Genomic DNA, 14,344 nt, shown 5'->3' with positions numbered 1-14,344 from the left:
GTAAAAATCGACGCGTTTCAGAAAGGCGGGGCATAGAGGAGAAACAATAATGTACAGTATGTGGAAAATAATGTGTTTTTTGAACCTTAAACCACATAAACACATTTCATTACACCAAATACACAAAATAATGTTCTTTTTAGCAACATCATATGACCCCTTTAACTCACAAAGAAACAATGAGCGAAATGCACCTGTTATCATTTCTGTTGAAGCATTGCACATCTGGAGTAACGTGTAGGTCATCTTTAGTTCTTATTTACGTCGTCAGGAGTAACAATAACTGATGATGAACAAATGAGTTTTCATTTTTTGGCTAATCTTTCTTCTTAAAGGAACAGTTTACCAAAAAAAAGAAAGTTTTCTCACCCTCCTGCCGTTCAAAACAAGTATGACTTTAGTTTTTCTGCGAAACACAAAAGAACATACACTGCAAAAATGATTTTGTGTGTTAATGAAGTTGTACACTGAAAAACAATTGTGGAAAGAATTTTCACTCAAAAATTGCTTGTGAATTTTATGAATAAATACAAAGAAATGACAAGTGACACTGAATTAAATGTGAAATTTTGAAGTAAAATAGTATTTTCTTGTAAAATGTACTCCAATAATCTTTCTTTTATTTGCAACATCATACATATTCTTTTTTATAGTGTAAATAAAACAAATATTATTGTATTATTATAGCATTTTAGACTCTGCTTAAAATTTCGCGGTTAATAATGTTGCTGTTTCTTTGTAATTATTTATGAAACTTACTAGCAGTTTCTGAGTGAAATTTGTTTCAAAATTAATTTCTACATGAGTTTTTCCATGTATATTGACCCCAATATAAAACCTTTTAGATATTTAGATAATGGTAATGTTCTTCAAAAAATGTGTTGACATTTTTAGGTGAACTGTCCCTTTAAATGTACCAGTGGACTGTGGTTTGTGATGATGGAAACCAATCAATAAAACTAATAACAGCAGTGTGTTATTTATGTCACAGTCCGTTATTGAACAGCTCAGCTTTCCATTACAATCAATACTGATCAATAAACAATAGCTGCCAATATTACAGTCACCATATGACTACATATGATCTCTTGAAATCTCAATTGTTTCTCCTAAACATCAGTGAGGTTAAATGAAGACTTGCTGTGAGAGATGAGAAAATACTCCGTTATCTCACATTAGATCTCAACAACATCTCAAACTGTCTTCAAATCCTTAAAGAGTTCTATACTCTGACTGGATGACAGCTCACTTTTATCACTTTTTATTTCTTCAAAGGAATTGCATGAGAAACATCTGAGACAATTTAAAAATATATATTTTTTCAATTGAAATGAAGCTGAAATAAAACAAAATATAAATATTAGATGGAAAAACTTAAACTTTAAAAAACTTTTAGAAATTCAGGAATGTTGTGTTATTGGCAACTAACTGAAATAAGTAAATTTAAAGTACTAAAATGACTAAAACTAAAATAAAAATAAATCAAAGCTAAATAGAAATAACTAACAAAAGCTGACAAGCAAAAAAAATAAAAAAAATAAATATTTTTTTTAAAGTATTAAAATAAAAGCTAATTACAATTATTATTAATAAATATAGCTATTAGATGAAAAACTTAAAAGATTATAAATGTTGCATTATTGGCAACTAACTGAAATGAGCAAGTTTAATTTTAAAATTTAATTTTAATTTACTATAATTTCTAAAACTAAAATGAACGAATGAAATAAAAGTATATGTTTAATTTAATAGTTAAATAGAAATAAACAGCAAAAGAAAAAAGCTAGTATAAAAAATGATGGTATTAAAAATAAAGCTAATTAAAAGTATTAATAAATACTAAAACAGTATAAAAATAATACTAAAACAACACTGGACAAAGATAATGCTTAAACAAAACAAATGAGAAGACTGACAAATCTTATTTATTTATTTATTGTTTTTCTCATGTTTTAATGTCTTTTTAACATCACAGTTTAAGTTCATTGTTAAACATGTAAATCAAGTGAATGGTCTCTTAATTCTTCATATAAAAATCCGATACAAACATAACAGTGTTATTTTAGTATTATTGAGATACTATTATAATTTGTATTAATATTTTCTTATTTTTTAATTTCAACAGTTTAAGTTTTGATCATTTTATTTTGTGTTTTTGTCATTTTTAATATATAGATATATATATATATATATATATATATATATATACTGTACGTGTCTATATGTTTTTATAAATTTTAGTTTTAGTTTTAGTTATTTTAGTAGCCTACATCAAGTTAAACAGGATGAAGATGCGAAATGTTGCCTTGGCAACTTGCTGAAATAAAAAGTTTTTCCTATTGTATTTTATTTCAATTAATGTTTATGTTATATCAAGTAACAAAAATGTATTTTTTATGATTTTAATTTTAGTTTTAGTTCACTACAAGTAACCCTGACATTCTGACTCTATGTGCTGTTTCACACATTTCACATGTGTGTGAAGTAAAATGAAAAGCAGTTTGTTGAGCTCGCAGTGTCTGCTGGTGTGTATGTCAGTCAACGGCTTCTTCGCCTTCCTGTCGTCCTTCGTTCAGGGCTACAGCACCTTCCTCTTCTGCAGGATGCTCTCGGGCTTCGGGTGAGTTCATAGTCCATCCGTCTTCTGCTTTCCTTTACTGAGCCAATGACTGCGGGTTAATTAACTGCTCCGTGAGGAACGATCAGCGATGACGTGTGGGAAAGGTCATTCAGAGCATCCTAAAGATGAGAGAATAGAGTAAAAACGTAACTAATAGATAGCACCATACTTACCCAGCTGATTGATCACAGTACATTAAGATAAACATGTTCTGAAATGTTATGTGTAAGTATGCAAATGAGGCATTATCTAATTAAATACGTACTCATTTGCATACATTTAAAGCAGGATTATTATAGTTAACTAAACTGTAAAAAAGCATTTTCCTTACTTTAAATGAAATAGACGTTAAGTGAAATAAAATCAAATATAGAACTTAAACTTATTTTAATTCAGCTTGTTGCCAAGGCACACATTTTCATATTTTCACATTTTCAAGTACTAAAATAATTAAAACCAAATAAACTAAAATTAATAAATAAAAATGTATAAAAACTAAACAGACATAACGGAATATTTATAAAATGACAAAAACAACAAAATTACTGAAACTTGAACTGAAATTAAAGGGAAAACTGAAAGTCTAAAAATAAAATCTAATTTCAAAATATTAAGAAAAACTGTAATAGTATATCAATGACACTAAAATAACACTGGAATAAAGCCAGGCTCAAAATTCATGCATTGAAATTTACAGACGCATATATATATATAAAGTGCAATGAAATAAACACTTAAATGTGTATTTTAGATGTTTTCTTTGCACTAGTCTGAAAGAAGACTTGTTAACAGGCCAAAATCTCAAAATTGAACAGTGTATGAAAAAAAGGCTTTTCCTGTAGTTTCTCGCCTTAAAGGTGAAGCATGTCGTTTCTGCACCATTAAGGGCAAAAAAAGTAAAATGCAAAGTAAAATTAAGGGCCAAAATAAAATGCAGAGCCAGAAGCTGACATGTCAGAGCACTCAAATTGAGCATTTGCTGTCTTTAAATTCTGTTGGGATGAATGTACATGAGCCTAAATGCTTTAATGGTTATCCATGAGAAGCTCAGGATTTCAGTCAGGAACACTCACTATCAGAGTCAATTAAAGATCAATTTGCATTGGTCATATGAAGTTTACATTTATGCATGCATTTATTTATGCATGGAATTTTTAAAAGAATTATGCATAAAATATGCATTAAATGTATTAGAATTTTTTGCAAAAGAATAGCAATAAAGTTACTCCCCATTTCCCAGCATTCCCACTTTTTGAATAGGAATTCAAATGTTTGGAGAGCGTCAGTGTTTCACTCTTCAGGGAGTCAAACACAAATAACTGACTTATAGTGACTTTTAACATTAAACTGATAGAAAATCCTAATAGCATTTATAATTTTATGATGGCGGTCGTGTGTGCTCAACTCGATTATTTGGGCCAGACTTGAAATCAGCCTTTAATTTCGATGTAATATTTATGTATGATCTAATGCAATAATAAACAAACTACTGTTAGGCAAATGAATGCATCATTTTGACGGTTCCAATATTGCATGTCATGATAAATAAATCTGTTGCAAATTTTTATGTAGACTGATATGCATAAAACGCTGTAAATTATCTTTTTGGATAACCATGCATGTGCTGAACAAATGCTAGCATTGAAATGAGTATTGGATCACTTCAGGACAGCGGGAATATCCCACATCCGACTAGAAACTGTAATGAACACAGAACTGAACACACACACTGGGATAGCAGCTCTGAGCGACACACTCGCTCTCTCTGTCTCTCTTCAAGCACTTCTGCAGTGTCACAGTTGTTTTAACCTCCTGGCACAGACCCATAACTTAAGAGCAGAGAGAGAGAGAGAGCGAGAGTGGGTTTTATTGCTAATTGAACTGCAGCAGTGCAGTGACTCCAGACTGAATCAGCGCCGCAGCACAGTCATGTCTCAGACAGAGGGTCAAAGGTCACACCGACCGACAAAAATAGCTAGATGCACCACAAAGGAAGATGTTTTTAAATTCATTTTCAACCGTGCTGAATTTATGTGATAATTTATTTTCATTGCTATATTTTTGTTTGTTTCATTTATTCTCTGTTAAGATTATAATTATTTTCTTTTTGGTGGTGCTAGTGATGCTAATACCGATTTTACACATTTCACCCTAAAAAACACAGAGGAATGTGAACATCTCCTGAGAATGCCAAAAAGTTCATTCATTTTTGATACTTGCTTGTTGTACGTGGTGATAATTAGATTAGATGTATCAATATAAGCAAGCAAATAATGGTTACTATAATAATGAATTATTAATGATTCAATATTATATTTAGGTCAAGATTAAGAATATATTATAAAATGTTATAAATTGATAAAACGTGTTTATAATGTTACAAAAGACTTCTATCTCAAATAAATGATAGATGTGTCTAAATATAAATATAAGAATTATGTAGTCAAAATATTCAATTCTAAGTAGATTTTATGATGCTGTTGATTGATATTATTGATACAAAATAATTTAAATAATTATTTGATTTAAATAATTTCAATTACACATTTGGGGTCCTTAAAAAAACGAAAGAGATGGAGAGAGAGAGAGAGAGAAAGAAAGAAAGAAAGAGGCAACATACCTTTTGACAGACTATCACCCAGCACTTGTAACAAGTCCGCGCCTAACTCTGCCCAGAACGACTTATAAAAGTCAATTGGGAGGCCATCAATCCCAGGCGCTTTTCCCAATTCCATGCCTTGAAGGGCTTTATACAGCTCTCCCAGACTTAACGCACCTGAAATAACTGCATTACCCTCTTTTGACATTTTCTGTAGGGAACTCAAGAAAGTGCTTTCCACATCAACTTCTGTTACATACTCACTTCTATAAAGATTTTTGTAAAAACCAACTGCTCTCTTTCGAATATCACTAGGATTCAGCAAAACTTGGCCTTCTTCAGACTGGAGGGCCTGAATTAATCTCTTCTGTCCATTTTTTTTCTCTAAACAGAAAAAAAATTTTGACGGTGCATCCATATGACTTATGTTTTGAAATCTTGATCTGACCAACGCCCCCTGTGTTCTATATTCCAGCAGATCCGCTAACTGGGCTTTCTTTTTAAAAAAAACATCAAAATTATGATTTTCCCCAGTAGATTCAGCTTTTTGTTGACATTCAGTTAATTCATTTTCCAATGACTCCAAAGACATTTTTTTTATCTATAGTGATACGTCTATAGTGACGTTACGAGTGTATTGTTGACACAATTGCCTAATTTGTCATCCAATCAACAAACAGTATTTTGACACAAATCTATCTAATAGATGTAATACAATATAGGCTGCTAAAAGTTTATATACACTACCAAAAAGTTTGATATCAGTCATTTGTTTTTTTTTTAAAGAAAGAAAGAGAGAGAGAAAGAAAGAGAGAGAGAGAGAGAGAGAGAAAGAAAGAAAGAAAGAAAGAAAGAAAAGAAAGAAAAGAAATTAATATACATTTATTAAGAATGCATTGATCAATTGAAAAGACATTTATAATGTTACAAAAGATTTCTATTTCAAATAAATGCAGTTCTTTTGAACTTTCTATTCATCTGTGAATCCTGAAAAACAAAATGTATCACAGTTTCCACAAAAATATTGTGCAGCACAACTGTTTTCAACATTGATAATAAATGTTTGTAATAAATGTTTCTTGAGCACCAAGCATATTAGAATGATTTCTGAAGGACCATGTGACACTGAAGACTGGAGTAATGATGCTGAAAATTCATATCAAATATAATATGTCATAACTTCTTTGCAGGATTGGCGGTGCGGTTCCCATCGTGTTCTCGTACTTTGCGGAGGTTCTGTCCCGTGAGAAGCGCGGGGAACACCTGAGCTGGCTCTGCATGTTCTGGATGGTAGGCGGGATCTACGCCTCAGCCATGGCCTGGGCCATCATTCCACACTACGGTGAGTGACAGCTCCACATAGCACCCAATGACTGAGCAGAAACAGTGATCAGTCAGACTCCTTTACACTGACATCATTTCACATTCATAAACCACGGCGGCTATATCTTAGTTTGCATTTATGAATAAATAAATCATTATATACTGTACTTGTGCATGCAGAATGCACATATAAAATAGATTTTTGGAGCTTTTTGGTGGTGTTTTAATGCAAAGGTGCAATGTGTGTGCTTCTAAATGGTTGCTAGGGTGTTCTGAGAGGTTGCTAAGTGGTATTGTGCTGTAAATAATTTGAAATAACATACATTTAATTAATGCATGAGATTCTGTTATCCTACCAGTGTCACACATCAACAATATTACACATCGACACTGAACTCAATTCAATTAGTTCATTATTGATACTTAGATCTTTTAGATCAAGAAATAATTAAGAATAAAGAAAAATATATATATATAAATATGAAGAGTTAATTTGCAAAAACAGATAACTCCGTTTTTAACCATTTTCAAAAATCATGTTTTTTCATTCCAATTAATCTTAATTAAACTGTTATTTTGATTAGGTAAAAAATAACTAACAAATGCAGCTAACTAACACAATAAAACACAATAAAAACACTTTTTGAACATTTAAATTTTGAAAGTGATCTGTTTTTGCAAATAAACTCTTCATATATTTATGTATATTTATATGTTTATGTAAATATATATTTCTGTATGTGTACATATAAATAATGTAAATATATTATAAAATTGTGTATGTGTGTGTGTGTGTGTGTATATATATATATATATATATACAGTGGGTACGGAAAGTATTCAGACCCCCTTAAATTTTTCACTCTTTGTTATATTGCAGCCATTTGCTAAAATCATTTAAGTTAATTTTTTTTCCTCATTAATGTACACACAGCACCTCATATTGACAGAAAAACATAACAAAGAGTGAAAAATTTAAGGGGGTCTGAATACTTTCCGTACCCACTGTATATATATATTTATTTACATATGTAAACACGCATTTACAGATATAAATAATGTGAATGTATTTATATGTATACATATATATGTATTTTTTCTTGATCTAAAAAACTATATATATAAATTATTACATTTTTGTATTACTTATGATATAGCTTTTTAAAGAAAATATTAAGAATATATTATATATAAATAATGTACATTTGAATTATTATTATAAATAATGTAAATACATTATATTTTATTACATTTTGTAAAATATTTACATTATATCCACAAATATATTATTATATTATTTATAATATCTTTATAATAATATAATATAATATAATATAATATAATATAGTTTGGGGTCAGCGGTTGCTGAGTGGATTCTAGATGGTTTCTTCCTGTAAATAATTTTCAGTAATATGTATTTTAATAACGCATGAGATTCTGCTATCCTGCTAGCAGATAATATTACACATCGACACCAAACATGATGCAGTTTGTGCAGAATGAGACAAATGTTTGTGCTGATTTCACATAACTGATCCTGCGGGAGCCTCTGTGTCCTTCATCATCTCATTATGAGCGGATGATGGCTGATTTTCGGTGGGAGAGTGTAAACAGGAGCAGAAATAACGGCGCTGCTGCTCTTCTGCGAGATACTGTGCTGTAATTCAGGTCAATTGATTAGCGTCTCTTGTGCTAGCAGTGTTTTTTGTGGTCAGGAGGCAGCGGCGTGTGGCCAAACGGTTCACATAATCTATATAATGAGATTCTCTATGGTGACTGATAAACACAAACCCACGGGGTTATTCCACACAGACACACACACACACGGTGCTGTGCTGCAGTCCTGTAATGAGTGTTTTTCCTGCAGAATATTAGGAGAAACGTCTGAGATGAACATGATACATTTAAAGGAGACTTATCTGAGTATGCCGTTATTTTTTCCTGAGCTCTGGAAGAACAACCTTTGAGACGTAAGTGCACTTGAAAGCAGCTTTCACTCATTGTTTCCAGTGTGCTCTCACTGGGACACTGTTTTTGTTATCTTGTATGTTGTTTAGGATGGATAGCATACAGATGGAGTGAGAGTAAATGAGAGCTTTAAGGATGTAATATTAACTCTCGTCTCTGTGGTGATGTTTCTGTGTCCCCGACGACCACTTACAGCCAACAGTGAGTGATTGCATTAGAATCCAGAAGACATCAGTGCTCAAAGACTACAGGGCTATAGTGCATCATCAGCTAAACTGCAGTCTTTCATCTGCTCATTTAGACTGGCACTGTGGAGAACAAAACCTGCAAAAAAGAAATAATTACTCCATGAAATAAACATTTTCTTTCAGTTTTCACAAAATTTAGTCCTCAATTAATTTTTATATCAAATTACTAATTATTCTTTAATTTTTTTGTAATTATATATACATATACTGTATATATAATTAGTACAAAATTGAATATATATATATGTTTACATGTATTTGTGTTAATTTTTTTATATAAATATATATCTACTTATTAATTTTTTATTCTTACATATTCATACATATTCTTACATTAAATTCTTGCATATTAATTTCCATGTTTTTACATTTATGTGTGTGTGTGTGTATATATATATATACATGAGGAGGGATCGGTATCTACAAGATCAACACAAATATGCATGTGAAATCTTCATTTAATTTGCCTTCTCTAACGACAACAGCTTCACCTCTAAAAGAATCCAGTTAGTTCGTCTTACTTTGCAGCTCGTCAACTGTTAAAATGCTCAGTTTTTTAGTTCAGATACTGGTCATTTTTTAGGTTTTAGTAATTAGTCATTCCTGTTTTGTACAGTTTTACTTCATTCTTTTTTTTTTATTACCTGAAATTTCAGATATTTGTATATTTGTACTTTTCACTTGACTTTGCTTATTATTATTTGTGCTAGTGGATTTTAGTTCCATTATTTGCGTTTCATTTGGTATCATGTACTTTGAGCTACATGAACACTTTGAACAAAACATGGAAGTACACAAGCAGTCATCGTGATTGAATGGTTGAAAACCCACAAATATGTCAAAGTAGATTTGTATATGAAAGGAAATCTAAATATATGAAAAACTCATTCACCACTGTTCTGTGTGCATGCATGTAACATTTTGTGAGCAGCACACACTGGTCTCAAATATACAAAACCTTATGTTTTAATGAGAGTTTAGGAGTAAATAATCAGCTCCAACCTAATAAACACTTGATTGATGGTCAGTGATTTTGTTTTTTGGTGAAATTGCTACATGCTGATTTGACAGAGAAACAGTATGTCTATGACAGTAACTGAAATAATAATAAAACATTAATCCAAAGCTTTTCGATTGTTTCCATCTGCACACAGTGCCACAAAAAATAAATGAAAAAATCTGTAACATGGTTTGTTTTAATAGTATTTTATTCACACACTTCACTAAATGCTAAAACTCCCACAACTTTATTTAAAACTGAATAAGTTGTACAGTGAGAAACGAACATAAACAAATACATATAGTTCATCACCTGCAACACGTTCAGCGTGACGACATACGGAGAATGTTCTACAAGTGAATGTCAACCTCTATTTACGAATTCAAATTAAGTAAAGCTGTGACAATGTTCATTAATTGTGTTGCAAGTGTATATATATATATATATATATATATAATTTATATTATTATTATTATTTATTTTATTTTTTCATTTTTTTATTTCTACTGTGAAAATTTTGCTGGGTTGTTTTGTTTTGTTTCATTTGTTGTTTCTTTTCATTTTGTATTGTTTCATTTTGCATGCATTTTGTTTTGCAGGTTTGGTTCTCCATACAGCACGATTCATGAATTTGACACGGTACATGTTGAATATTGAAAAGAAAAAACATTTATTGAGGGAATTTAAAGGATGTTCATCCAAAAGTGAATGTTTTGTCATCATGTGTCTCATTTGCTCTTCAGCATATTCTTTGAACAAAACTCAAGAAAAGTCAACTTTTGACACACATGAGAAAGTCATCTTCAGAAATCTCTTAATATGTTGCACAAATCATATCAGCTGCTTTTATGGTGCTTTTCTGTCCTTTCTGTAGCTCAACAGCCTCATCCTCTGTCACTGCACTGAAAAGAGCAGCGTGAACATTCTGCTAAAGGTTTGAAGTGACATGAGAGTGAGTAAATGAGGACAGAATCTTCCTTTAAAGCATTTTTTTCTGGTCTAAGGCCTTTCTGTCCTCTAAGGCATCTTCATTTGTACTCTCCGTTCCCCTGCAGCTGTCCTGTAAGCATCGCGCTCGGCTCCATCGCTCGCTGTTTCTCTGTGTCTGAATCAAACACACACACACACACCATATGGTGCCGCTAGACATTCTGCGCAGCGTCAGAGAGCAGCAGCCATGTGGAAAATGATACCAACTTTAATGATTATTTTTCAGTGAAAGTGTGTTTTTTCAGCAGTATTACTCCTGCAGGCATTCTTAATCGACTCCTCTTCACACACACACACACACACACACACAAACTTATTCACTGTGAAATTCAGTCGCAGAGGCTTCTCAAAGGCTTTTGTGGAAACCACTCGCGTACTGAACCGCATTTGCTTGTTACAAACAAAACCAAAAAACACCATGGTACTGTTCAGGGTAAAACTAAAAATGATATTTAAACCATAAAGATATTTCATTACTTGAAATAAAAAGAACATTAACTGAAATCAAATGAATTAAAAAACCTTAACCTTATTTTATTTCAGCTAGTTGCCAAGGCAACATTTCCCATTTTTATTTCATTTAAGATGAAGTACTAAAATAACTAAAACAAAATAAAGTAAAACTTAATTTAAAAACTATAGACATATTTTGAAAAAAATAGTAAAAAAAAAAAAATGATACAAATGGCAAAACCACAACAAAATTACAAAAGATTGGCCTAAAAAAATGAAAACAGAAAAATAAAATGTAATTTAAATATTTTTAAAAATTATAGTATTATATCAATGATACAATGAAAAAGTATGGCATTTTGGACATGGTACCATGGAAATACTTTTGTTTTGGGGATGTTACTATGGCAATACCATGTTTTTTTTGTTTTTTTTTTGATGGTATCACCATTTTATTTTATTGAAGTATCTCAGCGTATCATGTAAATACCATGGTACATAATAATGAATTATCATTCAAACTGTATATCAGAGTACCATAATATTATGATACCATCATTTTACCAGTAATGCCATTTCGTTTTGTGCCTGTAAATTGTACATAAATAATTTATTAGTCTCAATACATTTCAAAAAACAGGTTAAAGTTGAATGTCATGTGTAACACAGAACAAGCACATTTTTCACTTGGGGCAATAAGAAATCTACATTTTCCTCAAAAATAGGTTTTACATCATATGCAAGTGATTTTAGGCAAAAGCAAATGAAATTTTTTTACATTTATTCTGTTTTCTGTAGGTAAATGTTTGCAGTTATCGGTTCTAACATTCAGCAGGTTGGGGTCACTAAGATTTGTAATGTTTCTGAAAGAAGTCTCTTGCTGTGATGCAAAGCTGAATTTTCAGCATCATTACTCCAGTCTTCAGTGTTGGTGAATGTGTGTGTGTGTGTGTGTGTGTAGGCTGGAGTTTCAGCATGGGTTCAGCGTATCAGTTCCACAGCTGGCGTGTGTTTGTGGTCGTCTGCGCGCTGCCCTGTGTCTCTGCAGTTGTGGCGCTCACCTTTATGCCAGAGAGTCCACGCTTCTACCTGGAGGTAACGAGTGTGTGTGTGAGAATTTGTGAAATTGTGTTATTTTACTATTATTATTATTATATTTTTTATTTATTATATTATTTTTTTATTATATATTTTATTTTTTAGTATTATTTTTATATTTTAGTTACATTGTATATAGATTTTTATATTAATTTTAGTTAGTGTTTTGATATTATAAACATTAAGTTTATGATTTTCTGTAAAGCTGCTTTGAAACAATGTGTATTGTGAGAAGTGCTGTATAAATAAGCTTGACTTGACATTATTTGTGTTTTCTCTCGTCTCCAGGTGGGAAAGCATGACGAGGCGTGGATGGTTCTCAAACAGATTCATGACACAAACATGCGTGCGCGCGGAGAGCCCGAGAAAGTCTTTACTGTGAGTCACACACACAACCAGCAGTGGTTAACCAGTCAGCCAGAGCTAACCAGCTTGACCTCTTGACCCCACTAGCTCAAACTGTGCTGGTAACGTGACGTCCCTCTGTCTCCCCCTGCAGGTGAACCGTATAAAGATCCCCAAGCAGCTGGATGAGCTGGTGGAGATGCAGTCGGAGTCGGCAAACCCCGTGGCCAAAGTCTTATTCAGGATCAAGAGCGAACTGCGCGGAGTGAGTGAACAAACCCTCAGATCTCCTGTAGATCCCACACATCTGCCTCACATCTTAGGAAATTTACATTACTGTTTGAAAGTTTGAGGTCAGTAAGATTTTTGAATGTTTTTGAGTTTCTTCTGCTCACCAAGGCTGCATTTATGTGATCAAAATTTCAGTAAAAACAGTAATATAGTGAAATATTATTACAATTTAAAAAATAACTGTTTTCTATGTAAATATAGGTTAAAGTGTCATTTATTCCTGTGATCAAAGCTGAATTTTCAGCATCATTACTCCGGTCTTCAGTGTCACATGATCTTCAGAAATCATTCTAATATGCTGATTTGCTGCTTAAAAACTTCCTATTGTTGTTTTTATAATTATTATTATTATTATAGAAAGTTCGAAAGAAAAACCTTAATTTAAAATATAAATTTTTGTAACAATGTAAAAATCCTCAAACTTTTGTGACCCCAAACTTTTGAATGGTAATCAAAATAAAATAAAAGTTCCAAAATAGTTTGCATCCAAAATAAAAGTTTTTGTTTACATAATATATGTGTCTAGTAAGTGAGTCATTCCAGCCTATTCTGTGAAGTAGTGAGTTGTCTGACTGATTCAGTCTATGATTCACACTCTGTGGTTCCTACTGCATGTTCAGTTCAATCTGATTCACCAACTGGGTCCACTGATTCATAAAAAAAGAATCACAGAGACTTGTTTGCAAATTGTAAAGCACATTGCACTGTATGTTTGTATATTTGGATGTTTTGTGTGCAGTCAACAAGGAAAACACAATAGAAGGTTGTGTCAATGCATTTGTCATTATTATTTGTCAGTGCACACAACTTAATATAAATATGTACTGTAAATACACTACCATTCGAAAGTTTAGGGTCAACACGTTTTTTTAAGAAATATATACTTTTATTTACATTTAGAATATTACAGAAGATTTCAATTCAAATAAATGCTATTCAAATAAATTCTGAAAAATTCTGAAAAGGTATCACAGTTTCCACCAATACATTGTAGTTTTTATGAATATTCTGAAATTGTTTTTATTTTGTGTTTTTGTCATTTTTATTAGTTTTTGTCATTTTTATTAGATAAAAATTTTTAGAAATTTTTATTTCAGTTTTAGTTATTTTAGTACATCAAGTTACACTAAATTAGTGCTGTCAAACGATTAATCGCGATTAATCGCATCCAAACTGAAAGTTTTTGTTTCCATATGTGTGTGTATTGTGTACATTTATTATGTATATATAAATACACACACATACAGTATATCTTTTGAAAATATTTACATGTATATAAATGTATATATTTATATTCTTATATTTTATAGGGATGCACCGATACCACTTTTTTCAGTACTCGCCTGATACCGATACTTTTATTTTTGGTACTTGCCGATACCGAGTACCGATACCAATATTTTTATTGC

The 14,344-nt window shown here is 31.5% G+C and overlaps 1 protein-coding gene across 1 annotated transcript in view; it reads left to right on the top strand.

Moving 5' to 3' along the window:
- The window catches only part of LOC107653383 (synaptic vesicle glycoprotein 2C-like), an 85,973-nt gene that overhangs the window by 63,393 nt on the left and 8,236 nt on the right, over positions 1-14,344 (top strand). Inside the window, exons 7-11 of the mRNA XM_016440086.1 lie at positions 2,486-2,620; positions 6,410-6,561; positions 12,163-12,296; positions 12,588-12,677; positions 12,799-12,909. Of these exons, the coding sequence (XP_016295572.1) occupies positions 2,486-2,620; positions 6,410-6,561; positions 12,163-12,296; positions 12,588-12,677; positions 12,799-12,909 (622 nt within the window). The remainder of the gene's footprint in view (positions 1-2,485; positions 2,621-6,409; positions 6,562-12,162; positions 12,297-12,587; positions 12,678-12,798; positions 12,910-14,344) is intronic.

This window comes from Sinocyclocheilus anshuiensis, unplaced genomic scaffold, assembly GCF_001515605.1.
Source record: "Sinocyclocheilus anshuiensis isolate Anshui unplaced genomic scaffold, SAMN03320099.WGS_v1.1 scaffold1151, whole genome shotgun sequence".
Classification (NCBI taxonomy): domain Eukaryota; kingdom Metazoa; phylum Chordata; class Actinopteri; order Cypriniformes; family Cyprinidae; genus Sinocyclocheilus; species Sinocyclocheilus anshuiensis.
The sequence above is the reverse complement of the archived record's forward strand: the minus strand, read 5'-3'. Positions and strand labels throughout refer to the sequence as shown.